Consider the following 24,585-nt stretch of genomic DNA (forward strand, 5'->3'; position numbering starts at 1 on the left):
TGGGTTCTCTTCGTTGGTCCTGCGTCTGTGGAACTCGATTTAGATCTCGAGTCTTACAAACTCGAGATCTATGTGGCATTTTCTAGAATTTCCTGTCCACGTCATCAAGTATAAAGTGAGTGTCTGGGACTCAAGTTTTAAAATGGAACTCGAGATGTTATTTCGTTAATACGTTTCAAATGTGTGTTAACTTATTATATTGCCCTCCCTCACACTGTTACTCTGAAAATTGCCTCTGTAATATTACTCTTTTAACAGATAATACTATATTTATTTTTTCAATAGTGATCGTTAAATATAACTCTCATCAATTTCACCAAAGAATGTTGTATTTCAATTGGTTCCTAATACCTACCCACCTATAAATATATTAAAAAAAAAAAAACTCACCAATTTTTGTTTCCCAAAAATGAAAAAATCTCATAAATATTGAAACCAAATGTGGGCTTTGATTAATAGTCTTTCCAACCCCCTTAAACATGCAGAAACATTTGGAGCCCAAAAACATTAGGCCGAAACTCTCAATTTTTTGACCCGTTAAATCACGTAACGGCACAAAAACCAAAATCTCTCTTCTTCTCCGAAGTCTGAACCGATGAAACCTCAATAGCTTCAGCCACTTCTTCTTTCTCAATCTTTGTCCGTACTATCGCTAACCCTCTAGTCCCCTATAATCTCTCTTAAACCCACTTCGGAAAAAAAGCAATGGGGGTTGTAGGTCTCTGGGACTTGCTTAAACCCTATGCCCGACCCGAAGGCCCAGATTTCCTGGTTAACAAACGGGTCGCCGTGGACCTCTCCTTCTGGATCGTCCAGCACGAAACCGCTATCAAAGCCCGTGTCAGAAACCCACACCTCAGGCTTACTTTCTTCCGTACCATCAATCTTTTATCCAAGGTACATTTTTTTTACCCTGTTTGGTCTCCAAGAAAAATAAAAGATTTTGGGCTCTGTAGTGCATGTTTTGGTTTACTATAGCTTTTTACAGAGACCCTTTTGGCCCTTTTTCTCTTCTCTTGAAAAAAGTTCCTTAATTTATCTAGTGGCCTATATATATATATATATATATATATATATATATATATATATATATATATATATATATATATATATATATATATATTTATTTATTTATTTTTCTTTTTCCCCTCTTTGGATGCTTAGAAAAGAGAGTGATAACAATGTGAAAGTAGAATTTGGTTTTTTTTTTTTTTTTGGGTCTGTTAATTGTGTTTTGAGGTAGCAAATTATGGAGGGGGGGGGGGGGAGGTTCTTAGTTTTCTGGGTTAATGATAATTAAAGTGATAGATGGTAACATTGTAATTGCTAGTTGTTTCTTAAATAATCTCAGAAACCAAAAGGAGCATTATGCTATTTGAAATAATATGTGTGTGTGTGTGTATATATGTATGTATATTAAAAACCCTCAACTCCACTAAGCATTAGTCCTACTTATAGGATCAGCTCCATGAAACCTCTCTCAATGTAATGATTATAAGTAATGTTCTATGTTGCTTGTGTTCTTTGGGCCAAATGGGAGCTTCACCCAATAAAAGTACGGGGTTGCAGGTGAGGTTTGGCCCGTTTGGGGGGGAAGGGGGTGGTCACGACTTCAAGTCTCCTTGTACGCGTGAGTAAATTACCAAGCGTAGAAAAAAAACAACTGTGATCTACTACGTCAGCGGTCAAACTGACATGACCCTCCGTTCTTTGTCAGACGGCTATGTTAGCTGAATGATTATGTTTGGCTTATTAAATGGAGGGTCATTCTTTTATGACTCTAACTTTTAAAATAATCACTAGTTTTTATTACAAAGAATAATTTATTTATTTATTTTTAATATTTTGATAATAACTGCATTGAGATTTTTATAGTTTGGAGCATTTCCGGTCTTTGTCACTGATGGAACTCCATCGCCACTGAAATCGCGGGCAAGGATTGCAAGATTCTTTCATGCTTCTGGCATTGATTTGTCAGATTTGCCTGTGGCTGAAGAGGGTGTTTCAGTTGAGAGGAATACAGCATTTTCAAAGTGTGTTCAAGAGTGTGTGGTGGGTTGTCTCTTTTATCATGCTTTCCATCCAGCTTTTAGATGTGTAGGAATTATGGTCTTTCTGTTTTGTGCTTCAATCAGCAGTGTTTCATGCTTTCAGTGATAATTCTCCTCTTACTTGCTGAGGAACTGGAGAAACAGAATGAAGTTAAAAAGTTTAATAATCTTAGTTATGTTTAGGTCTATATTTTAATGTCCAGAGAAGGGCTTATGTGAACTAGGGAAGAGTCCCCCATATGATCTTAGAAAAAAAAAACCTTTATGTTATGAACTAGAGTCTAGTAAAATACCTTATGATTGCACAGTATGTTTGTGATGAAGAAACTGAATGATGTTAAAAGATTCAAGTAAGAGCTTTCATCCTTGTTTTGCTTCATTTGTGTCTTGTGAATCAAAGTGTGAGATCACTTTAGCTCTTCTTATCATCATTTTATTTTATATCTCATGTTAGAATTCTTTCTACTACCTGCCAGATGGTTGTTGCTTATACAGTTTCTTTTGATTTGTTGGTGATACTTTGGACCCTATTTTATTTATTTACTAATTGTGTCTTGATAGGAACTGCTTGAGCTATTTGGTATGCCTGTAGTAAAAGCAAAAGGAGAGGCTGAAGCACTGTGTGCACAGTTGGACAGTGAGGGTTACGTAGATGCATGTGTCACAGCTGATAATGATGCATTCCTCTTTGGGGCTAAATGTGTGATAAAATTTGTTCGGCCCAATTCCAAAGTAAGTACAAGTGCGTTAGTAGGTTATTTGTGCCCCATTTGAGCATTAGGTTCCATTTTGAATTGCCATCCAATCATTTTTTTTATAAGGCAATTACATCTATGTGGTATTTGTAGTTCAAGGATTTCTTTGTGCTCGTATCAGTTGATTTACAGCAATTACTTTTTAATGTGGAAATTGACATGCCCTTATCAGCTGATGTACCTTTATATTTTGACTTTTTGAGTTTGGCTGTATAGTCTTTGTTGTTTACAAATTTGTCTTGCCATAGCATCCTTTTTTGGCAAGTTTGAGAATCTCATTGTATGCAGGAACCATTTGAATGCTACCATATGTCAGATATTGAAGCCGGTCTTGGGTTAAAGAGGAAACACTTGATAGCCATCTCTCTTTTGGTTGGAAATGACCATGATTTAAATGGGGTGCAAGGCATTGGGCTTGATACTGCTCTACGTTTTGTACAAGCTTTTTCTGAAGATGAGATATTGAATAGGTGTGCTCCTTAACTGGTTTGATGTGTTCTTGAAATTCTACACAAATACTTGGTGATGATGTTATGTTGTGATTGATACTTTCTTGCAGGTTACATGAAATAGGCAGTGGAGATAGTCCAATATTTCAAGGTGCTATAAAATCTTTAGATGATTGTGTACCTGTCTCGAGTGAGAGCTCACTGAAGATAAAATGTTCTCATTGTTCCCTCTGTGGACATCCTGGCAGCAAGAGAGCTCATTTTAAGTTTTCTTGTGAATACTGCAGTACTAGTAATGGTGAGGGCTGCATGAAAAAACCGGAGGGGTTTAAATGTGATTGCTCCTCCTGTGATATGGTATGGCCTTAGTCGTTGCCATTACTTTATTATTCTTTTCATAATTGTTGTAGTGACAATTTGGGATACCTTCTTTTATACTTATAGTCAAAGAGTTGCAATCACTTTTAACGTCTCTATGCGATGTGTGTTTTATTCAATTCTTATTAAAAGCATTAAATGGTGTCTAAATGGCAGGATCGGAGAGAAAAGGAACAGAAGAAGCAAGAAAATTGGAGAATAAAAGTTTGCAACAAGATAGCTATGGAGTCTAATTTCCCCAATGATGAGATTATTAAAATGTATTTGTGCAGCAACCATGGTGATTTTACTGGTATGTTTGTTTGGATTCATGAGTCTTTCCTAGAAAGAACTTATTGGTACTTCAGTAAATTAGTGCAGTGATATTGACATGAACTTCCTTTTTGGCATGCATTGAATATAATTTAGGATGCTTAAATGGTCAATTAAATTAAATGTTTCCCATATACAAAAAGTAGTTACTTATTTTTATTGAATCTCTCTCTCTCTCTCTCTCTCTCTCACACACACACACACTCACACACACACACATACACACAAACAAAAGGAAACAATTGCTTTGTATGTGGCTTTATTACAACTCTTGGACATTTCTCCTTAGACTATATGTTCCTGCATCTAAAATATAGGTTGCAACTAGATTTGAGGATTTAAAGGGATATGAAGAACAATTGATAGCATAACTTGCTTAATATGGATTTTAACTACACATTACGGATTTGGATTTTGAGGATGTTGCTTTAACAAAAATACTTGTGCTGTTGTGAATATAATTACACCTAATTGTTTCAAATCCACATGTTGAATCCTGTTCATGAATTTCATCAATATAAAAATTTTGCCTTTTTCTTATTTACTCAAGTTGTTTAAACTCAAAAACTGAAATTCAAACACTTCTCTTTAAATATTTCCATCCAAATCAACCAATGGCTGCTCTCTGTTAGAAATTTGCTTGAATCATTTGTTTCTTCTTTGTGGGAGTGAAATGGGGTAGGGGGGATGCTCATTTAGTAGGGGAAGGTTTCCCTTTACTCTTGATCCTTTTCAATGTTCTCCGTTGTTCAGCCCAGTATTCAGGCCCTGGGAAAAGCTAAATGAACTACAAGATCAATATTTTGAAAGTTTGTTGTGTTAAGATGTTTTGCTTCCTATCATAATTTTGTATGCATTTTTTGGATTATAGAATGCCATGCTCTGTAACTGTGATTCTTGAATTTTTGTACAGAAAAAGTTGGTCCTTGCATATCATGGGGAAGCCCAAATACTGAAATGCTTGTTGATTTCTTAGCTTTTCATCAGCATTGGGAGCCATCCTACATTCGGCGGATGATGCTTCCTATGTTGTCTACCGTTTTCTTACGAGAAATGGCAAAAAATCCTGTAAAAACTTTGTTATATGGGCAGTATGAGTTTGACTCTATACAGCGTCTGAAGATAAGATATGGGCATCAATTCTATGTGGTCAAGTGGAAAAAAGCTGTGCCCGCCCTGGGCAGTGTTATGAATACAATCCTTTCTGAGGAGTCTGATATGCAACAAGATGTTGTGGATGTTGATGAATCTCTTGATTTAGGGGATGAGTCTGAGGGCCCCAGGATTCATGTTGAGGAGGGTAGCAGCTACCTTTTGACAGATGAAAATATGGACATTGTTCAGGCTGCTTTTCCAGAAGAAGTTGACAGATTTTTGCATGAAAAGGTGTGTTCTCTTTTCTTTTTATTATACATATATATATGTATATATATTATATTTTGGCCATTTCTTCTTCCTTTTTACCCCCTCTTATCTGGATTTTGTCATGGTTATATGTTATAATTTAATTTAGTTATTGTAAAATGAGGATCTTAATGTCAAGAATTCTAGTTAGTTGTTGGATTTGGCATTTGTTGAATATCTGCTAGATTGAATTATTCAAGCTAGGAGTTGTAACAAGAGATGGTGAATATTGACAGCCTAGAAAAATAGAGATGACTTTCTGTTATATTTATTTGGTTGATTGTGAAAGGAGGTACTAAGGTGGAGGTCCGGACAAGGCTAGAATAATATATTAGCAGAATTAGAACAGTATAGGTAAAGAGAAATTCTTTTGAAAAATAATTTAAAAAAGATGCATCACTATTAATTTATAAAATTTAAGGAAGAAAATGAGAGTGGATTTACTGGCAATTGTGCTTTTTACAGTCCAAAATTCAGGACTATCAAGAGCTGAAATGCCTAGAAAGTATTGTTGCTCAGTTTCTTATACAAGGTTGTAGAGATTAATGGATGGCAAGACAAGAAACTAAATAAAAGAGAAGGCATTGATGAATGTGCAAGAAGTTGGTGATAATACCTTGTAGGTTTAATTACTATTTTGGTCCCTAATGTTTGCCCTATGTTTCAAAATGGTTTATAATGGTTCAAATGTGTTAGTTTAGTCCTTTACCTTTTGGTATTGTGTCAAAATATTGAAAATAGTCCCTACTGTTAAGTGGTGGATAGAAAAAGCTAACGTGGAAAAAAAAATTTAAAATTTTTTTCTTTTAATGTTACCTGGCCTTAATTTAATTTAATCGAATTTTTTTTAATAAAAAAACTCTCAACTATACACTCTCTCTTGCACCCCTGCTGCCACCAGAAGACCCAACCCCTTCAGCCATCAACACTGTATCACCACAATGCAAATCTACGGTTCACTGCAGCCGCTGTTGCTTCTTCCTCCCTGACTACAAAAAAATTAAAATAAAACTGACCTAAACAGAGAAAGCACAATCGGAAAACTTACCTGGTAAGCAGTACTAAAGGTGCTTGTTCACTTTTCACTTGATCTTCCTCGAGAAAAATGACAAGGCATATCAACCATTACTTTCTTCTTAAACAAAAATTTTAACAAATAAATAGAAAGATAAACAGAGAGACCTTTTATTGTGGTGGTGGGGTTAGGGTTTTGAGGTAAGGTTCAACAAGTGAAACCCCCAATCATATCCTCAAAGCTTCATTCCCATTAACCACCAACCACAACCCACAACATATCAATTTATTTTTAGAGAGAGAGAGAGTGAGAGAGAGAGAGAGAGAGAGAGAGAGAGAGAGAGACACGGGTAGTCACTTTGTGATGGGAGTCAATCTTGAGAGACAATTGAGGCAATGGAATTTGCAGTGGCCTATAGATGTGTGTTGTGATACCACGGTGTTGGTGGCTGAAGGAGTTGTGTCTTATGGGATGGCAGGGGCGTGAAAGAGAGTGTATAGTTGAGAGTTTTATATATTTTATTTTTAAAGTAAGGCCATGTGTCAGTCCACGTGAAAGCCTAGGTGGCATAAAAAAATTAATGTTTTAATATTGTTGTTAGTCATGTCAGCATTTTCTATCCATCACGTAAAAGCAGAGACTATTTTGACACAATACCAAAAGTTTATGGACCAAATTGACACATTTGAAACGGGTAGGAACCATTTTGACATGGTACAAATGTTAGGGACCAAAATGGTAATTAAACCTACCTTGTGTAATATATACAATGAGTGTTGTTTGCTAGAAAAGAGATCTTTTGGGGAAGTTGCTTGATGTGCTATGAAGGTATTCCCTTTGTATTCGTTGGGGTTTTCTGCAAATGGTTTGGTGAACTTCAGAATTTACAAAAAAAGGTCGTACTTTGTGCACAAAGCTACCTCTTTTGTGGGGTTTGGGAGAGGTGATCGGTAGGTAGCCATACCCCCATTTTTTTAGAGAGGCGGATTCCTGGAACTTTAGGATTTACAATCCAAAAAAAAAGAAAAAAGTTTGAACTAATTAAGTTATTTATTAATTTTGGAGCTGCCACATGATTATTTCTGTGTGCTTGAAATTTTGCAGGAATTAAAAGAATCCAAACGAAAAAAGAGTTCAAGCTTAAGATCCGAAGGGACAAATGAAAAGTCAGAACTAAAAAGTTCACGAGGTGTCCAACTAAGTATTACTGAATTCTACCGTTCAACCAAAGTTCAAATTCAGTTAAAACCAGGAGAAGATCTACCGAGGGTTTCTGATAGTCAGGGTGATGGGACCTCAAAAGAGAAGAGGAAAGTGTCAAATCCAAATCTTTCCAAGTCTGTTAGGCGTCGCCTTTTGTTTAAGTAGGATAGTTTAAGATTTAGGATCCCCTTGCTTTTAAGCTAGGCTGAGGGATATTTTTGTAAGTATTTAGGTTTACGTATTGTAGGATGGCTCCCAATGTTTTCTCCAAGCAAAACAATGTTGCTTCTTTTGAGTTTGTATAAAGTAAACATTTTTCTCTTTTTAAGTTGCTATCCTTCACAAATGTAAATGGTTTGTTTTTCCAACTATAGATCTTATTGAAATCCAGGTGATATTGTGTAGTATGAACTAGGGGTAAGTGCTTGTCGTTGCATCAATTTTATGCAATGACACAACTATCATTGAAGCTGTTAGATTAAGTGATTAACCCTCTGTTTGCTTGTAAAATATTTTCAATTTTTTTTTTTTCGCATTTTTGAGTGTTTGTTTTATTGTAAAATTTGGTCAAACCTGAAAATCTTTTCTGTTAACAAGAAGACTCTATAGAAATTTGTAAAGCGTTTTATGACAATTTTTAGTATAACATTTTCAAAAATTCACTCACCTACAAACTCCCCTCGCTATTATTCTCTCTTGCACAAATCCCCATCCTCTCTTCCCTTCTCTCTTGTAGAGACATTGATGTTAATTGAGGCGGTTGACAGTCTCTGGCGTCGGTCTCAGGCTGAAAATTGGAGGAATTTCATAGCACTGGGGTTTATCCTGAAAATTGGAGGAATTGCATGGCACTGGGGTTTATTCGTGACTGGCCTAGGCCTTTCATGATAATAGAGTTTGTCGGCAATGGGTGGTGGGATTCATTGCGAATTCTCCAGCATCAACCATGTGGGTATTTGGCTTTCTCACAGGTGGATCTCACGGTGGTTGTCGTTTTTGGGATTTTCAGATTGACGCTTGAGATTTTTCAGATCTCTTTTGGGTGTGATTTTCAGATCCGTTTTTGATGTGTAATTTTTTTTTTTGATCTTGGGTGTTATTTTGATTTTTTCCTGAACATTTTTAGGAACACAACTAAACACCAAAATTGATTTTCTGAGCATTTTCAATAACTCAACCAAACACCAAAAAAGAAAATGTTTTTGCCAGAAAAACATTTCACAACAAAACAAATGGAGAGTAAATTCACTAATTTCCATCAACTTAAGCTTTTGGGACAATTGGTAATATATCATGGTATCAAAGCAAGAGGTCTTAGGATAGAACCCTGTCTACAGACTCTGCACCTTACTTTCTATTTTTAAAAATTCCCACGTGCTTGACCCCATTTAAAAAAGCAGTCGGCAATTTATCAAAAACCATACTGTGAACTACTTTAGTCCTCTGAAACATAATTCAGTCGGTAATTAATCTTTCAAATGACTCGTTTGTTTCAGTAATGTTTTTGCATTTTTTGGTGTTTGGTGTGGTTGAGAATCTTAATCAGCGGGAAACATTTGACAAGTCAATGGAAAATAACCCAAAAGAGGTGAAAAATGCTTCTGCTGAAAATGCCTTCATTCCTTTATGTCACCACCACCACTACTGCCATCACTGTTGTCACAACACCTCCACTACTGCCACATCTCCTTCATTGCCATTGTTGCGTCTCCTAACTCTGCCCCAATCACCACTATTGTGCCAACAAAAAATACTGATGATTTTCCATGCGAGCCACTTGAATGAAAATGTTTTGGGATCAATTTCAGTTCCTGAATATTTCCCATTTTCACCAGGAAAATATTTGTGGAAATCAACAGTGAAATTATGGCCATAGAGATTATTGTTGTCGTTATTTTTTTGTTGTGGGGGGGGGGGGGGAATGATCCCAGGGTTGGATGTGTGGATTTTCAGCCTGAGCCACCAATCACTTGGTTGTCACCAATTCAATGGATTGGGGTGGACATGGCCTAGATTTAGGGACTGATGTAACTGGCAAAAATGAAAACCTCAGTTTGATATCTAGGCAGGGTGATCTTTGTTCAATGTCCTCACCTTGAGCTAGGACCATTGCATAATCAAAATAAGGCTTCTGGTCAGAAACCGCCAAACTGAATCTAACCTAATTAGAATCAAGTCAAATGAAAGGTTGGACTCACTCTTCATTCTGGTTTTAAATCAAGCTTTGCTTTACAATCAAAATTTTCTTCTGAATAGGTTGAGTTGAGCTGCCATGGTAGATAATATTGATTCTGCATTCAGTATTGATGCCACCACACTTCCACACTGTGCAAGGGCAAGGTTACTGTGATGCCAAAGATTACCTCAGCTGCTTGATTATATGCATGAATTGTTGTTCATGAAGTAAAATGAGCTTGACAAGACTTCAGCACCCTGGAATTTTCAGGTGACATTATAAATTCTATTTATACTTTTAGGAAAACAACTTTTTAGAGTATCTGTCCTTTTCTTTTCTTGGACAAGTATATCTGGCAATATCTATACTTCTTTACTTTTTTTTTTTGGTTTGCTAAGCCTATTAGTTTCTGTGCCTAGTAAATCATTCATCTGTGGATGTTTTACCTAATATGACCCTTTTTTTTTAATCAGTTTCAGCTTTTAATTAAGTTGTACGGAATTTTAAACCTAAATACAAAGAAGCATTGAAAGTGCTCTTATTACTACAATCAATTGATGTAGTGAAAATTGGAAAATCAAATTTCAAGATTTTATAAGAGCACTTTGAGGTTGATTATCACCATGACGTTACCTCTGTATTATTTATTTATTTTTATTTTTATGACGTCATCTACAAAAGTTCTATTTGGTATGGACTTGTTATTTTTCATTGTTTTTGAATTTAGTAAAGGAGATGTATGTTAGTTGTTCAATTCAAATGTTGAAATAGAATTTTGATTACATAGGAGCAGAATTTCTTCACCTTTTGTTCTATAAAGGAAATATTAAAAAACAAAAAATGGTAAATCACATTGAAATTAAACTTCTACTAAACTTGGGCATGATAACATGCCAGATCATAAAATGTAGCCTTCTTCATTCATCCATCCCATCTCTATTATATACCTATTTGTTGTTGTCTTATTGATTACTATGCAAAGGAATGCAGACAGCCATTAAATGAACAGCACCTTGTTCTGGAAATTGACACTAGAAAAACTAAAAATGATTTTTAGTTCAATTGGTAAAATCTCTTATCGTCGAATAAGAGATATGGGGTTTTATCTCCACTCACATCAAAAACTAATTGGAGTTTTGGTCTGATGATAAAGGGTAATCATTGAGAGTGGTTGCCATAGGTTGAAACTCTACCTAAAAAAAAGGGTATTTAGGAATATTATAAGAAACTGTTTTGAGGAATTTAAGGTGTTTTGGGCTCCAAATATGAGAACATGAATAAATCCTGCGATTGTGGGAGATCCTAGCATGTGTTTGAAATTGATGCATGCAACACTCGTGATCATCAGCATATTTTAAAGAGTACAAATTGGAAAATTTCATGGAGTTATGTAACCTGCAATGGCGCTTGATAGGCTAGGTGTGGAACCCCATGGAATAAAACGTGAAAGTTAACTTGGATATAATAATAAGGTTGGCTAAATTTACTATTCTTTTTCAATTCTTTGACTCTCAATTAGGTTTTGAAACAACTAAGAGCATCCTGAATTAACTCTAGTTGACCAAGTCAAGGTTATAATAATAAATGAAACAAATCTATAAAACTAAGGTAACCTGATTATGGTTTTTTTAATATATGTAAACAAAACAAACCTTTAAAAGTAAGGTAACCTTATTAAGGTATTTTAATTTATGTTATATGTCCAAAATTTAGTAACTCTATAAAGCAATTTTTTCTCTTTGTAGGTTGCTATCCTTAACTCTGTATGTGTCTGTGCGTAGTGTTTCTATATTTGTTCACTGCTAGTCCCAAGCCCAAGAAAAGGAGGGGGGTTGTGGTAGGTTGAAGGCTAGTGTAAAATTTTCTCTCTTTAGTATGAGTGAATTCAATATGGATACTAATTGAGGCATTCCCTAATACATGTGGCCGATCCTAACTAATTTGTTAAGGATTCATAGCCGACCCCAAAAATTTGGGATTACTGCTTCTTGTTGTTGTATGTCCAAAATTTCTACAATTTTCTTACATGGAAGCTCATTATTGATCTTGACTCCCTCTTTATATATGGCAGTTTTTAATTTGATAAATGACATGCTAAATATTCTTTTGACCTTCCTGTACACTTCCAACATTTCAGAAGAGTTGAAAAGCTATGGTTGCTCAAATCAATTACCAACTCTTTTACTTCGTTGCTTGGCAAAATTACTTTACAGAAGAAATCTTGCTTGATGATGAGTTTCTTGTTTATAATTGCAGTTGCTGTACAATATAATCACCACTTGATAGCACTAGCACTAGCACTAGTGAATGGTAAAAAGTAAGTGAGTTTGACATAAATTTCCTTTAAAAGTGGTATGCGTCACAGTATACACTATATAAGAATACAGTATAAGCATCTCTCTCTCTCTCTCTCTCTCTCTCTCTCTTGACGTTGTTTGTGCTCAAAACAAATATCTTCTTCATCTCTGAGTTTTACCTTGTCTTATAGCGTAACCAGCATGAATAACGAGAAGAGCATCTCAATTGAATCTATCAGAAATTCCAGTTCATTGCCTAAAGGCATCAGCATTTTGGTTGTGGATTGTGATCCTACATGTCTCACCATCATATCCGAAATGCTCTGTAGATTTGGTTACAAAGGTAATTAGTAGAGATTACAATAGAAAGAGACAATTCTTTCTTTTTGTTGTTATTTTTATATGTTTGTGGAATTATCTATAAATTGTTTGTTTTTTGGGTGTGGGGGGGGGGGGGGGGGGCGGCATGAGTAGATATGTTTCATTTAGTTGTATCAGCATTTAGACTAATCAAAGAAAAATGCATAGATATGCAGGGCCAGCTCAACACTAATTGAGACCTAAGACAACAATTTTTTAAGTGGGATCTTTTTATCTTTCAATATAAATAAAATAATATTTATTTCACTTTCTCTCTCTCTCTCTCTCTCTCTCTCTCTCTATATATATATATATAACATCTATTCTCCTTGCTTTTTGAGATGCCAAATTACTAATTATGTTTTTATTGATTGAAATTTCTTTAGGATTTAATTAAATTTTCTATTCTTCTCTCTACCCCTTGCTTATAAAAAAAATTCTTTTATATCCAAATTTGGGAAATGTGGAAGTAACATAGAGTATAACTTTATATCAAATAGAATAGAAAAAAAGAATACATGTGGCTGACTTTAACTAATTTGTTGAGAACCCCATAGCTGAACCCCTAAAAATTTTGATCTAAGGCTTTGTTTTTTTAAATATATATATTTTATTTATTATAAAAAACAAATTGATATTTTATAATAGAAATTTATAATTAAAAAATATCTAGAAATAAAAGAAACACTATCTACAATATAACATTACAATATGACAAGAATTAAATAAATTTTAAATCGTAAAAAAATAGAATCTAATTTATTTATTTATTTTTATACAAGATAGAATTTCTACTCTAGCATAATCTAAGTGTATATGTGTGTGAAATTCTCTCCTGTAGACTTGAACCCTGGCCATTGCAATTTCACTTAACAATGGAATCACCCAGTAACTTTAAATTGTCCTTGCAAAAACAAATTAAACGCATAACTTGATGAATTAATACTAACCAAACCAAGTTTAATTTCATATATAAAATCAAATATCAAGGTTTGGGCCTAAAATTTAACAAAAAGAAACGAAAATTTATTATATCTTGGGTAAGGCAATGCATGGTGAAGGAAAACTAAATCTGATTTTCAATTTCAATAATGGTGTTGAGAGAGAGAGAGAGAGATTGTTTGATGTGAGGTTATGTTGGAAACTAAGTGACTAATGTTAAATCGACCACGTGGGAAATTGATTTACAAAAATTGAAGTTTCAAGCCGTTGGGGGAAATTGATCATTAATGATGATTCGGCATTCGGCACACTTGCATCATTTTTTTTTGCGAAACAATTAAGGTTTCTCCCAATCCCCATGGAAAACTAATTATACCCCAATTTAAAAATTTTGGGGCCTTTTTCTAATGAGGTGCCTCAGGCCTAGGCCTAAAGTTGGCCCTCCAAATATATGTATTTGTTGCTCCTTTTTTTGTTATGGTGATGAACGTCAAGATGTTACATCACTGTCTAAAGAAAACATCATATCTTTTCATAATTCTGAGAGACAGGCACGTATTATATCCTTCTAGGCTAATATGCTCAATTTGGCTCCCAAGGACTTTACAACCATTTCTACCACAAGTTCCTCAGAACTTTTAAGATGTAATTTATCTCATCTTTTCCTCTGTCTTCTTTGTAACCTCTCATTTTGTCAAAGCTTATTTCCAGCTTACTCGGCTTATTTAGTTTATGTATAATTTTTTGAAGTTCTAATTTTTTTCTAAGTAAAACTGTACTTTTGCCAACTTATTTTTTAAGCTCGATATACCAATGAAAATAAGATCTCCCAAATGAGCACAAAGCACTATCAAACTTAAGTAGCATCTGGGACTAACATTTCACTATAGTTATTTTCTAAATTATCCTAATCAATTTTACCACCAGTTGTGACTGCTAAACGAGCCTCTGATGCTTTGGCAATTGCACGGGAGGAAGATGATCTTCAACTTGTTCTGGCAGAAGCTCATTTGCCTGACATGGATAAATATGAGTTCCTAGAGAGAATGGGAGAAATGTCCAAATTGCCTGTCGTTAGTAAGTCTCACTTCAGATTAAGCCTTTTCTCTTGTTTTCTTTGACCATAAAATGTCATCAAAGGCGTGGTTCCATCTGACAGTACTGATCTTTTATTCCTAATGTAGTTATGTCAGCTGATGATAATGAAAATACCGTGTTAGGCAGCTTGTTTAAAGGTGCTGCATTATATCTCATAAAACCAATTACTTTGAACGACATGAAAAACCTATGGCAGTTTGCATTCATGAAGAATAGTGAGAAAACACTAGTTGCTGATGGAGTAAGCAGTGTTCAAGGGGAATCATCTGAGGAGAGTGCATCAGATGAGGATACAGAGAGTCGATCATTTGAGAATAGAAGGAAGCAAAGCCTCCAAAAGGGCAAAAGAATAGCACCGGAAGAGACGGAAAAAAACGAGGAGGAAGAGAATTATGATTCATCAGTCCTAAAGAAGCCAAAGCTAACTTGGACTAATGAGCTACATGACAGATTCCTGCAGGCTATAAAAGTACTAGGCATTGACAGTAAGCATTTTTTTTTTTGGCTTCAATACAGTAAGCATTTCTTAATTCTAGTCTGATGGTGGAAGTTTTTCCTATTTAATACTGTTTCTACTCTTCATAATTATGGCGGCTGATTCCTGTCTTGATTTAGGAGCTCATCCAAAGAAGATACTTAAGTATATGAATACGCCAGGACTGAAAAAGGAGAATATTTCAAGCCATTTACAGGTATGTCTTATATAAGGAAGTGCAATCTTTTCAAAAGTATGTTCTTGATGTAATTGGTATCTTTATAAAAATCTAAAAGCACCCTTTTGATATGAGCTGGGGTTCCCATATGGCAAGAAGTAGTAATACTTGAACCCCAATTTGCAATGCCAAGCAAAAAAGGGAAAAAAATATATTAATTTTCCAAATGAAACTTAGCTGAAGCACAATTAATTTTTCACCATGACTTCTGAATTTTCCTGAATTCCAGCTTTTGTTTTAGAGAGGTATCAAGAAATATTTTGCTCCATACTCCAATTTTTTTTTTTCTGTAAATGTACCAATCTTGTAATGGCATAATGATGTCAATTGTGACTGTAAAGAACTTGTCATAAATGTTACTATTGCAGAAATATCGTCTCTCCTTGAAACGGGAGCAAGATGCAATCCTAAAGACAATGATAAGAGATCCTACTGAATCAAGCCTTACGTCATACTATCCTTCATCAACATTCAATTTACAAGGACTTCTTCAAGTTTCAAATCGGCAATCCTCAGCCACATCAAATCAACCAGAATTAGGAAATGATTTACAGAGGAATTTAAGTAGTCAAATGCACATGCCCTTTCATGGCTCTGCAGATTTTCCTAATTACATAGACTCAAGTTGTAGTGATCCATCCAATCCTACGTATAGGCAATTGACTCCTCCAGTGAATCAGCTAGATTCTACTTATTCTGATTCTAGTTATGTTGGAAGCTGGATCACTAGCAATGAGTTAGCAGGCTTTGTCCAGATAGGAAATTCTAGTGGTGAAAAGACCCTCAGCGGGAACATGGATTATTTTGGTGTGGATCATATTGGTTTTCTGAGTGATACCACACAACATGAACAGCTGCAGCAACCATATCAACCACTTCCTCCACCACCACAACCACCACAGGAACCAGAAGAACGTGACAGTTTTGGGGTTGAAAGAGGAGAAATAGATGAATTATTTGATCTTTTGAAAGACCCTAATAATATGTTCAATGATGAGGACCTTGACGATCTCTGGCAATCAACGAGTTTTGTGTCCAGGTATATTAGTGCTACTTAATGTTGAAATTTATGTACCTTTTTTCTTTTTCCTGGCATTTTGAAAATTCTTCTCACTTATAAGCCATGTTTTTAAATGTGTAGGCATCAAGGGTGAGAAGAGGCCATGTACATGGACATTGGCATTACTATTTATATGGACCAGTAAGCTTCCAGATTTATAGCTTAAGCATTGGGTGAAAGTTTGGAATCCAAGCACAAAAGGTGTAAAACTTACATTTGTTTTTCAATTTTAGTCTGAAGGTTTGAGTTCACTCTTAGTGGTTTGGAGGAAATACTTGAATTTGATGATGTTGTTTTTGTTTAGTTGTTATTTCTTACTTGCATTATAATAAAACACTGTTTGATGGATAGTGGTTTGGAGGAAGTAGTTGAATTTGATGATGTTGTTTTCCTTTGGTTGCTATATCTTACATGCATTGCAATAAATCACTGTTTGATGAATATCTTTGTCTATTCACTATTCAGTCTATCAATACAATTTGGGTTAGATTGTCTTTCTTTTTTACTATAATTCTAACACTTCCCCTCATGTGTGGGCCTAAACTCCCTCTTAATTAGTGGGGCCAAACGGGATCTCCTACTCTGATACTGTGATAAATTATTGATTGTTCTAAAAGCTTAACTTGTTAAAAATGGTGAATTTAATCATTTAGTCATAATTCTAACAAGCTAGATATATTCTTTAAAGCTTAAACAAAAGTTGTTTTCTAGTTGCAAGGTTTGTAGGTTCTAAAGATTGAAGTGTTATTCAAAGTTAGTCATTTGAGTCTAATTTAAAATTAATGAGGCTCACTTATTATAATTACACATATAGAAATTTGATCTTTATTACAAGATAACATCTAGGTATTATATTATGCATCATATTAATTATGTGAGGATGTTCTGCCATTTTGTTGATTAATGCTTTTGAATATGATTTTGATAAAGTGAAACATTGTCATCATGTTAATCTCATAACATTAGATGACATGAAAATTACTATAAAAACCATCTCAAACAAACAATTTCCAAAATTTTGACAAATCTGGAATATTTTCAAAACTTTCAAGGCAATACTGTCATTTCCTCAAATAATAATGCAGACTAGGCAAACATGAAATGAACGATATAATCATTTTATGAAATGCTTTTATCCCATAACAACACATTTTTGGTAACATCTCTGTTGCCGAGGCCAATGGCTCTGCATGGTGACCATCTGTCACCCTTGCAACTGCATCTACATCTCAGTTATATCTTTTCGTAACGATATAGTTTTGATGTGTCACTAAATAAATTTTCAATAGTTGAAAATTTGTACAGGAATACAAACAAGCATTCTTTTATTACGGTATCTGTTTGTGTCAGAGCCTAATCAATCATAATTGATGTAATCGAAATTGGAAAATCAAATATGAAGATTTTATACAAGCACTTTGAGATTGATTAGGCTTAATCATTTAGCCATAATTCTAAGCTAGATATATTCTTTAAAGCTTAAACAAAAGTTGTTTTCTAATTGCAAGGTTTGTAGGTTCTAAAGCTTGAAGTGGTACTCACCTATCAAAAAAAAAGCTTGAAGTGGTACTCAAAGTTAGTCACTTGAGTCTAATTTAAAATTGATGAGGCTCACTTATCATAATTATGCATATAGAAATTTGATCTTTACTACAAGAAAACATCTAGGTATTAATTATGCATCATATTAATTATGTGAGGATGTTCATTCATTTTGTTGATTAATGCTTTTGAATATGATATTGATAAAGTGAAAAATTGTCTTCTGCAGTTTGTCATCATGTTAATCTCAAAACATTATATGACATGAAAATTACTATAAAAATCGTCTCAAACAAGTAATTTCCAAAATTTTGACAAATCTGGAATCTTTTCAAAACTTTCAAGGCAATACTGTCATTCTCAAAATAATGATGCAGACTAGGAAAACATGAAATGAGCAATAAAATCATTTTATAAAATGTTTTTATGCCATAAGAACACATTTTTGGTAACAACTCTGTTGTCGAGGCCAATGGCTCTGCATGGTGACCATCTGTCACCCTTGCAACTGCATCTACACCTCAGTAATATCTTTTTGTAACGATATAGTTTTGATGTGTCACTAAATAAATTTTCAAAAGTTGAAAATTTGTACAGGAATACAAACAAGCATTCTTTTATTATGGTATCCGTTTGTGTCAGAGCCTAATCAATCATAATTGATGTAGTGGAAATTGGAAAATCAAATATGAAGATTTTATACAAGCACTTTGAGATTGATTAGGCATGAAGGTACCTGTCAGATCATAAAATGTAGCCTTTCTCATTCATCTTCCCATTCTCAATTATATTCCTATCTGCTGTTGATAACTCAAATATGCAAAGGAATGCAGGCAGTTTTAAATAAATCATGTAACAAATGAACAGCAGCTTGTTCCGGAAATTGACACCGGACAAACTAACAAGGATATTCAGGAATATTATAAGAATTTATTTTGAGAAACTTATGGTATGTTGGGCTCCAAATATGAGACCATAAGTAAATCCTGTGGTGGGAGATCCTAGTATATGTGTTTGATATTGATGCATGCAACAATCAAGTGATCATCAGCAGAGTTTAAAAAATACTAATTGGAAAATCATGGAGTCATGTAACTTGAAATGGCCCTTGATATGCTAGGTGTGGAGCCCCATGGATTAAACTGTGAAACTTAAATTGGATTTAATAATAAGTTAACTAAATTTACTTACTTTTTTAAGTCTATGACAGTCAAATAGGTTTTGAGACCTCCAACAACTAAGAGCAACATGAATTACTCTAATTGAACAAGTCAAGATTATAATATAAAATGAAATAAATCTTATAAAGTAAGGTATCCTTATTAAGGCTTTTATATAAATGTTGCACAACAAATCTGTGAAAGTAATTAACCGTATTAATATATTTTTAATATATGTTGTATGTACAAAATTTCAAAAATTTGTTACAAGGAAGCTCAGTATTGAACTTGACTCCCTCTTTATATGTGGCAAATTTCATTTTGATAAATGACATGCTAAATATTCTCTGGACTTTACTGTGTGCTCCTGCTCCCAACTTTTCAAAAGAGTTGAAAAGCTTAGGGTGCTCAAATCAATTACCAACTCTTACTTGTTGCTTTGCAAATTTACATTTCAGAAGAAATATTGCTTGACTAATGAGTTTCTAGTTTATAATTGCAATTGCTGGCCAATATAAGCGCCATGCAATAGCACTAGCACTAGCCAATTGTAAAAATAAACAGTTTTGTCAGAGACTTCCTTTTGGGTTAGAATTGTATGAATCTCAATATACACTATATAAGCATGTGGTATAAGCATCTCTCTCTCTTTCTCTCTCACTCTTGACGTTGTTAGTGCTCTAACCAAATATTTCCCCCATCTCTGAGCTTCATTTTGTCTTTTATAGCGTAACCAGTATGAACCGTGAGAAGAGCATCTCAGTTGAACCTATCCACAATTCCAGTTCATTGCCTAGGGATGTCAGCGTTTTGGTTGTGGACGGCGATTCTACTTGTCTCACCATCATATCAAAAATGCTCTCTAGATTTGGTTACAAAGGTAATCAATAGAGATTATAATAGGAAGAAACAATTCTTTCTTTTTGTTGATATTATTATATGCTTTTGGGATCTTTCTTATTTTTCTAAGATCCTAATTAAGATATAATAGTGATTCTTTTTTTTTTTTTTGGTCTCTCTCTCTTTCCAGATGATTTATAATCAATATTCACTAATTAATGAAAAATGTATAGCAAATATGCAAGGCCAACTCGACGCTGTTTGAAACCTAAGGCGACAATTTTCAGTGGGATCTTTTCTTTTCTTTTTTTTTTTAATTTTTTTTTATATATTAAATAATATTTTAATACTATTTATTTCACCTTTTCTATTATAAAATTTTTATTTAAAATTCATTCTTCTTGCAAATTGTTTATTTAAAAAATTCTTCGTGCTATTTGATAAACAAAATTATAATTTTGTTTTTTTACTAGGTAATTTTTTTAAATGAAATTTTCTATCTGAGATTCAATTAGTTTTTCTATATTTTTCTTTCAATCCCACTTTTAATTTAAAATGTTTCTCATATCTAAATTGATATTTTCTAGTAGTCATTTATTATTGAAAAATATTTTCAAATAAGAAGATCACTATCTACAATGTTAAATTATAATTTGACAAGAATAAAATAAATTTAAGGCATAGATCAATAGAATCTAAGTTATCAAAGGCACTATCGCAACTTTAGCTAACTATAGAGTACAGACTCACCTAATAACCTCAATCTGCCCAACCAAAAACGAATTAGACACACATCAGTGAATTAGAACTAACTAAATCAAGATTAATTTTATATAAAGATTCAAATTTTATGGTTCAGACGTAGAATTTAACAAAAAGATAGCAAATTTATTATTTTTATTTAAAAAAAAAAAAGTTTTACTTTATCTTAGGTAAAGGTGATACATGGTGAAGGAAAGCTGAAATTTAATTTCCAAATTTGATAATGGTGTTAAGAGAGAGAGAGAGAGAGAGAGAGAGATTGTTTGATGTGTGGTTATGTGGGAGATTGAGTGGCTAATGTTAAAAATTTACTGTGTGAGGAACTAGTTTAGAAAAATTGAAGTCTCAAGCTGTTAGGAAAATTGATCGTCAACATTTTTTTTGTGTGTGTGAAACAACTAGGTTTTCAATTGGGTTGGATTTCTAATGGCTGACAATTTTGTGAGCTTTCTTTGGGTGGGGGAGAAAGCATACAAGCCAATTATGTTTTTTTCTCCCTCTTTGGAAGACCAATTATCTCAAAATTTGGAATATTAGGGCTTTTTTTCCCTAATGGGGTGTCTTAAGCCTAGACCCAAAGCCAACCCTGCAATTATGATGTATTCATTGCTTCCCTTTTGCTATTGTGATGAACATTGACATGTTACAGCCCTTTTTGAAGAAAACGTCATATATTCTCGTAATTTAGAGAAACAGATATGTATTATATCCTTTAGGACTAATATGCTCAGTGTAGTTGTCGGAGATTACAATCGTTTCAACCACAAGTCCCTCAGAACTTTTGAAACTTTCTTTATCTTGTCTTTTCCTATGTCTTCTTTGTGAGCATCCAGGACTAACATTTTGCTAGAATTATTTTCTGAATGTTCCTAATCATTTCACCATCAGTTGTGACTGCTAAGCAAGGCTCTGATGCATTGGCAATTGCACGGGATAAAGATGATCTTCAGCTTGTTCTGACAGAGGCTCATTTGCCTGACATGGATAAATATGAGTTCCTAGAGAGAATGCAAGAAGTGTCTAAATTGCCAGTCATTTGTAAGTATCACTCCAGATTTGGTTTTTTCTTTTCTTTTTTTTTCTTTTACCACAAAATGTTCTCAATGGGTGGTTTCTTCTCTCTGACACTGTGTCTTTTGTTCCTAATGCAGTTATGTCAGCTGATGATAGTGAGAAAGCCATGTTAGGCAGCCTGTTTAAAGGTGCTGTGTTGTATCTCGTGAAACCAATCACTTTGAATGACATGAAAAACCTTTGGCAGTTTGCACTCATGAAGAAAAGTGACAAAACCTTAGCTGCTGATAGAATAAGCAGTGGTCAAGGGGCATTATCTGAGGAATCAGTGAATCAGCCATTTGAGAATAAAAAGGAGCAAAGCCACCAAAAGGCCAAAAGAAAAGCACCGGAAGAGATGAACAAAGACGAGGAGGAAGAGAACTATGATTCATCAGTCCTAAAGAAGCCAAATCTAATGTGGAATAATGAGTTACACAACAGATTCCCACAAGCTTTTAATGTATTAGGCATTGACAGTAAGCATTTTCTTAATTATAGTTTGCTGGTGAAAATTTATCCTATTTGGTACTGTCTCCGCTCTTCATAATTATGGTACATGATTCCTGTCTTGATTTAGCAGCTCATCCAAAGAAGATAATTCAGCATATGAATGCCCCGGGACTGAAAAGGGAAAATATTTCAAGCCATTTACAGGTTTGTATTTTGAAAGGAAGTGCAATCTTTTCAAATTTTGTTCTTGAATTGAGAGGTATCTCTATGAAAATATATAAGCACCCTTTGACATACGCTGGGATTTCAATATGGCAAGAAATAGTAATAATTGAATCCCAATTTGCCATGCTGAGCAAAAAAGGGAAAAAATATCCTAAATTTCTAAACGAAACTTAGTTGCAGCACAATCACTTTTTCACAGTGACTTATGAATTTCCTGAATTCCATCTTTTGTTTTAGATAAGTATCAAGAAATGTTTTGCTCTATACTCCAATTTTTTCCGTAGATATGTACAGATCTGGTAATGGCACAATGGTGTCAGTTGTGACTCAAAAGAACTTATCATAAATGTTACCATTGCAGAGATATCATCTCCCCTTGAAATGTCAAGAAGATGCAATTCAAAAGACCATGATTGGAGAATCTATTGGATCAAGCCTTGGACCATACTATCCTTCATCAGCATTCAATTCACATGGACTTCATCAATTTTCAAATCAGCAATCTGTATCAACATCATATCAACCAGGGTTTGGAAATGATTTGCAGAGGAATTTAAGTAGTCACATGTACAAGCCCTTTCTTGGTTCTGCACATTTTCCTAATTATGTAAATTCAAGCCTTGGATCACACTATCCTTCACCAGCATTCAATTTACATGGACTTCAATTTCCAAATCAGCAATCTGCATCAACATCATATCAACCAGAGTTTGGAAATGATTTGCGGAGGAATTTAAGTAGTCACATGTACATGCCCTTTGATGGTTCTGCACATTTTCCTAATTATGTAGACTCAAGCCTTGGATCATACTATCCTTCATCAGCATTCAATTTACATGGACTTCAATTTTCAAATCAGCAATCCACATCAACATCATATCAACCAGTGCTTGGAAATGGTTTGCAGAGGAATTTAAGTGGTCACATCTACATGCCCTTTGTTGGTTCTGCACATATTCCTAATTACATAGACTCAAGTTGTAGTAATCCATCCAATTCTATGCATGGGCAATTGACTCCACCAGGCAGTCAGCTAGGTTATACTTTTCCTAATTCTAGTCAAGTTGGAAGTTGGATCATTAGCAATGAGTTAGCAGGCTTTGTCCAGATCAGAAATTGTAGTGGTGAAGAGACCGTCAGCAGGAACATGGATCCTTTTAGTGTGCATAATATTGGCTTTCTGAGTGATAACACACAACAGGAACAACTGCAGCAGCAACATCAATTTCTGCAGCAGCAACAACAATTTCTGCAGCATCAACAACTACTTCTGCAGCAGCGACAACCACTTCTGCAGCAGCAACAACCACTTCTGCAGCAGCAACAACCATTTCTGCAGCAGCGGCAACCATTTCTGCAGCAGCAGCCGCAACCATATCAGCCGCTACCTCCACCACCACAACCACCACAGGAGCCAAAATAACATGACTTTTTTGGGTTTTAATGAGGAGAAATAGAGGAATTATTTGATCTTTCAAAAGACCCTAATCATGCATGATGAGGAACTTGATGATCTCTGGTAATAGATGAATTTTGTTTCCAGGTATATTAATGCTACTTAACATAGACCTTTATGTACCTTCTTTCCTTGTCCTGGAATTTTGAAAATTCTTCGCACTTATAAGCCAAGTGTTTCAACATTTAGGCGCCACAAGGCAAGAAGAGGCCATGTTCTTGGACATTAATCTTGCTTTTTATATGGACAGTGAGATTCCAGAAATATGGCTTAAGCCATGGGTGAAAGTTTGGAATCCAAGCAAGAAAAGTGTAAAACTTATCATTTGTTTTCCAATTTGAGTCTGATGGTTTGAGTTTACAGTTATTGGTTTGGAGGAAGTACTTGAATTTGATGATGTTGTTTTTGTTTTGTTGCTATTTCTTATTAGCATTACAATAAAGCACTGTTTGATGGATAGTGGTTGGGAGTAAGTACTTGAATTTGATGATGCTTTGTTTGGTTTCTATTTCTTTCTTGCATTACAATAAAATACTGTTTGACAGATATCTTTGTGTATTCACTATTCAGTCTGTTATGGGAATTTGTTTTACACTGTCTTTCTTTTCTATGAGATCTGCATCAAGCTATACAGCTCTGTTTAGTTCAAGTGATACTTCAATCCTTAAACTCTAAGTTCCGAGGTTAAAATACCATTATTTTATTTTAAACAACTAAAAGCTAGATATATGTTTTCAACCTTAAACAAAAGCCATTTTCTAGTTGCATGGTATTAAGTTTTAAAGCTTCTATTCAAATCTAGTCATTTGAGTCTGCATAAGAAATAATGAGGCTCACTTACTATAAGTACGCACATGGAAATTTGATCTTTGTTACCAGTA

At 34.4% G+C, this 24,585-nt stretch overlaps 3 protein-coding genes across 4 annotated transcripts; all 3 read left to right on the top strand.

Annotated features, from left to right (window-relative positions):
* The first annotated feature begins 570 nt into the window (after positions 1-570).
* Positions 571-7,895, top strand: LOC142638629 (flap endonuclease GEN-like 1). The gene is made up of 8 exons (XM_075812676.1): positions 571-897; positions 1,876-2,052; positions 2,613-2,783; positions 3,095-3,276; positions 3,366-3,612; positions 3,790-3,925; positions 4,859-5,331; positions 7,469-7,895. The coding sequence occupies exons 1-8, from the start codon at positions 706-708 to the stop codon at positions 7,730-7,732; spliced, it is 1,842 nt and encodes a 613-aa protein (XP_075668791.1). The 5' UTR covers positions 571-705; the 3' UTR covers positions 7,733-7,895.
* Positions 7,896-12,235: 4,340 nt separating this feature from the next.
* LOC142639065 (two-component response regulator ARR14-like) lies at positions 12,236-16,406 on the top strand. The gene is made up of 6 exons (XM_075813159.1): positions 12,236-12,383; positions 14,270-14,419; positions 14,527-14,925; positions 15,056-15,132; positions 15,522-16,192; positions 16,295-16,406. The coding sequence occupies exons 1-6, from the start codon at positions 12,242-12,244 to the stop codon at positions 16,305-16,307; spliced, it is 1,452 nt and encodes a 483-aa protein (XP_075669274.1). The 5' UTR covers positions 12,236-12,241; the 3' UTR covers positions 16,308-16,406.
* Positions 16,336-24,162, top strand: LOC142639063 (two-component response regulator ORR23-like). Of its 2 annotated transcripts, none has more exons than XM_075813157.1 (6): positions 16,336-16,414; positions 19,644-19,795; positions 21,406-21,555; positions 21,669-22,049; positions 22,151-22,227; positions 22,610-24,162. In XM_075813157.1, the coding sequence occupies exons 2-6, from the start codon at positions 19,654-19,656 to the stop codon at positions 23,669-23,671; spliced, it is 1,812 nt and encodes a 603-aa protein (XP_075669272.1). In that variant the 5' UTR covers positions 16,336-16,414; positions 19,644-19,653; the 3' UTR covers positions 23,672-24,162. The 2 variants fall into 2 exon arrangements, with proteins under 2 accessions (XP_075669272.1, XP_075669273.1); XM_075813158.1 differs by having other exon boundaries at positions 22,154-22,227.
* Positions 24,163-24,585: the final 423 nt, after the last annotated feature.

Source organism: Castanea sativa, chromosome 6 (assembly GCF_040712315.1).
Source record: "Castanea sativa cultivar Marrone di Chiusa Pesio chromosome 6, ASM4071231v1".
Lineage (NCBI taxonomy): Eukaryota > Viridiplantae > Streptophyta > Magnoliopsida > Fagales > Fagaceae > Castanea > Castanea sativa.

Excerpts from the sequence above, each read along its gene's own strand:
- LOC142638629 (XM_075812676.1), top strand. The coding sequence starts at position 706 with ATGGGGGTTGTAGGTCTCTGGGACTTGCTTAAACCCTATGCCCGACCC. Across the intron at positions 3,926-4,858 it reads CAACCATGGTGATTTTACTG|AAAAAGTTGGTCCTTGCATA; the intron begins GTATGTTTGTTT and ends ATTTTTGTACAG. Across the intron at positions 5,332-7,468 it reads ACAGATTTTTGCATGAAAAG|GAATTAAAAGAATCCAAACG; the intron begins GTGTGTTCTCTT and ends GAAATTTTGCAG.
- LOC142639065 (XM_075813159.1), top strand. The coding sequence starts at position 12,242 with ATGAATAACGAGAAGAGCATCTCAATTGAATCTATCAGAAATTCCAGT. Across the intron at positions 12,384-14,269 it reads CTGTAGATTTGGTTACAAAG|TTGTGACTGCTAAACGAGCC; the intron begins GTAATTAGTAGA and ends TTTTACCACCAG. Across the intron at positions 14,926-15,055 it reads AAAAGTACTAGGCATTGACA|GAGCTCATCCAAAGAAGATA; the intron begins GTAAGCATTTTT and ends GTCTTGATTTAG.
- LOC142639063 (XM_075813157.1), top strand. The coding sequence starts at position 19,654 with ATGAACCGTGAGAAGAGCATCTCAGTTGAACCTATCCACAATTCCAGT. Across the intron at positions 21,556-21,668 it reads GTCTAAATTGCCAGTCATTT|TTATGTCAGCTGATGATAGT; the intron begins GTAAGTATCACT and ends TTCCTAATGCAG. Across the intron at positions 22,050-22,150 it reads TAATGTATTAGGCATTGACA|CAGCTCATCCAAAGAAGATA; the intron begins GTAAGCATTTTC and ends GTCTTGATTTAG.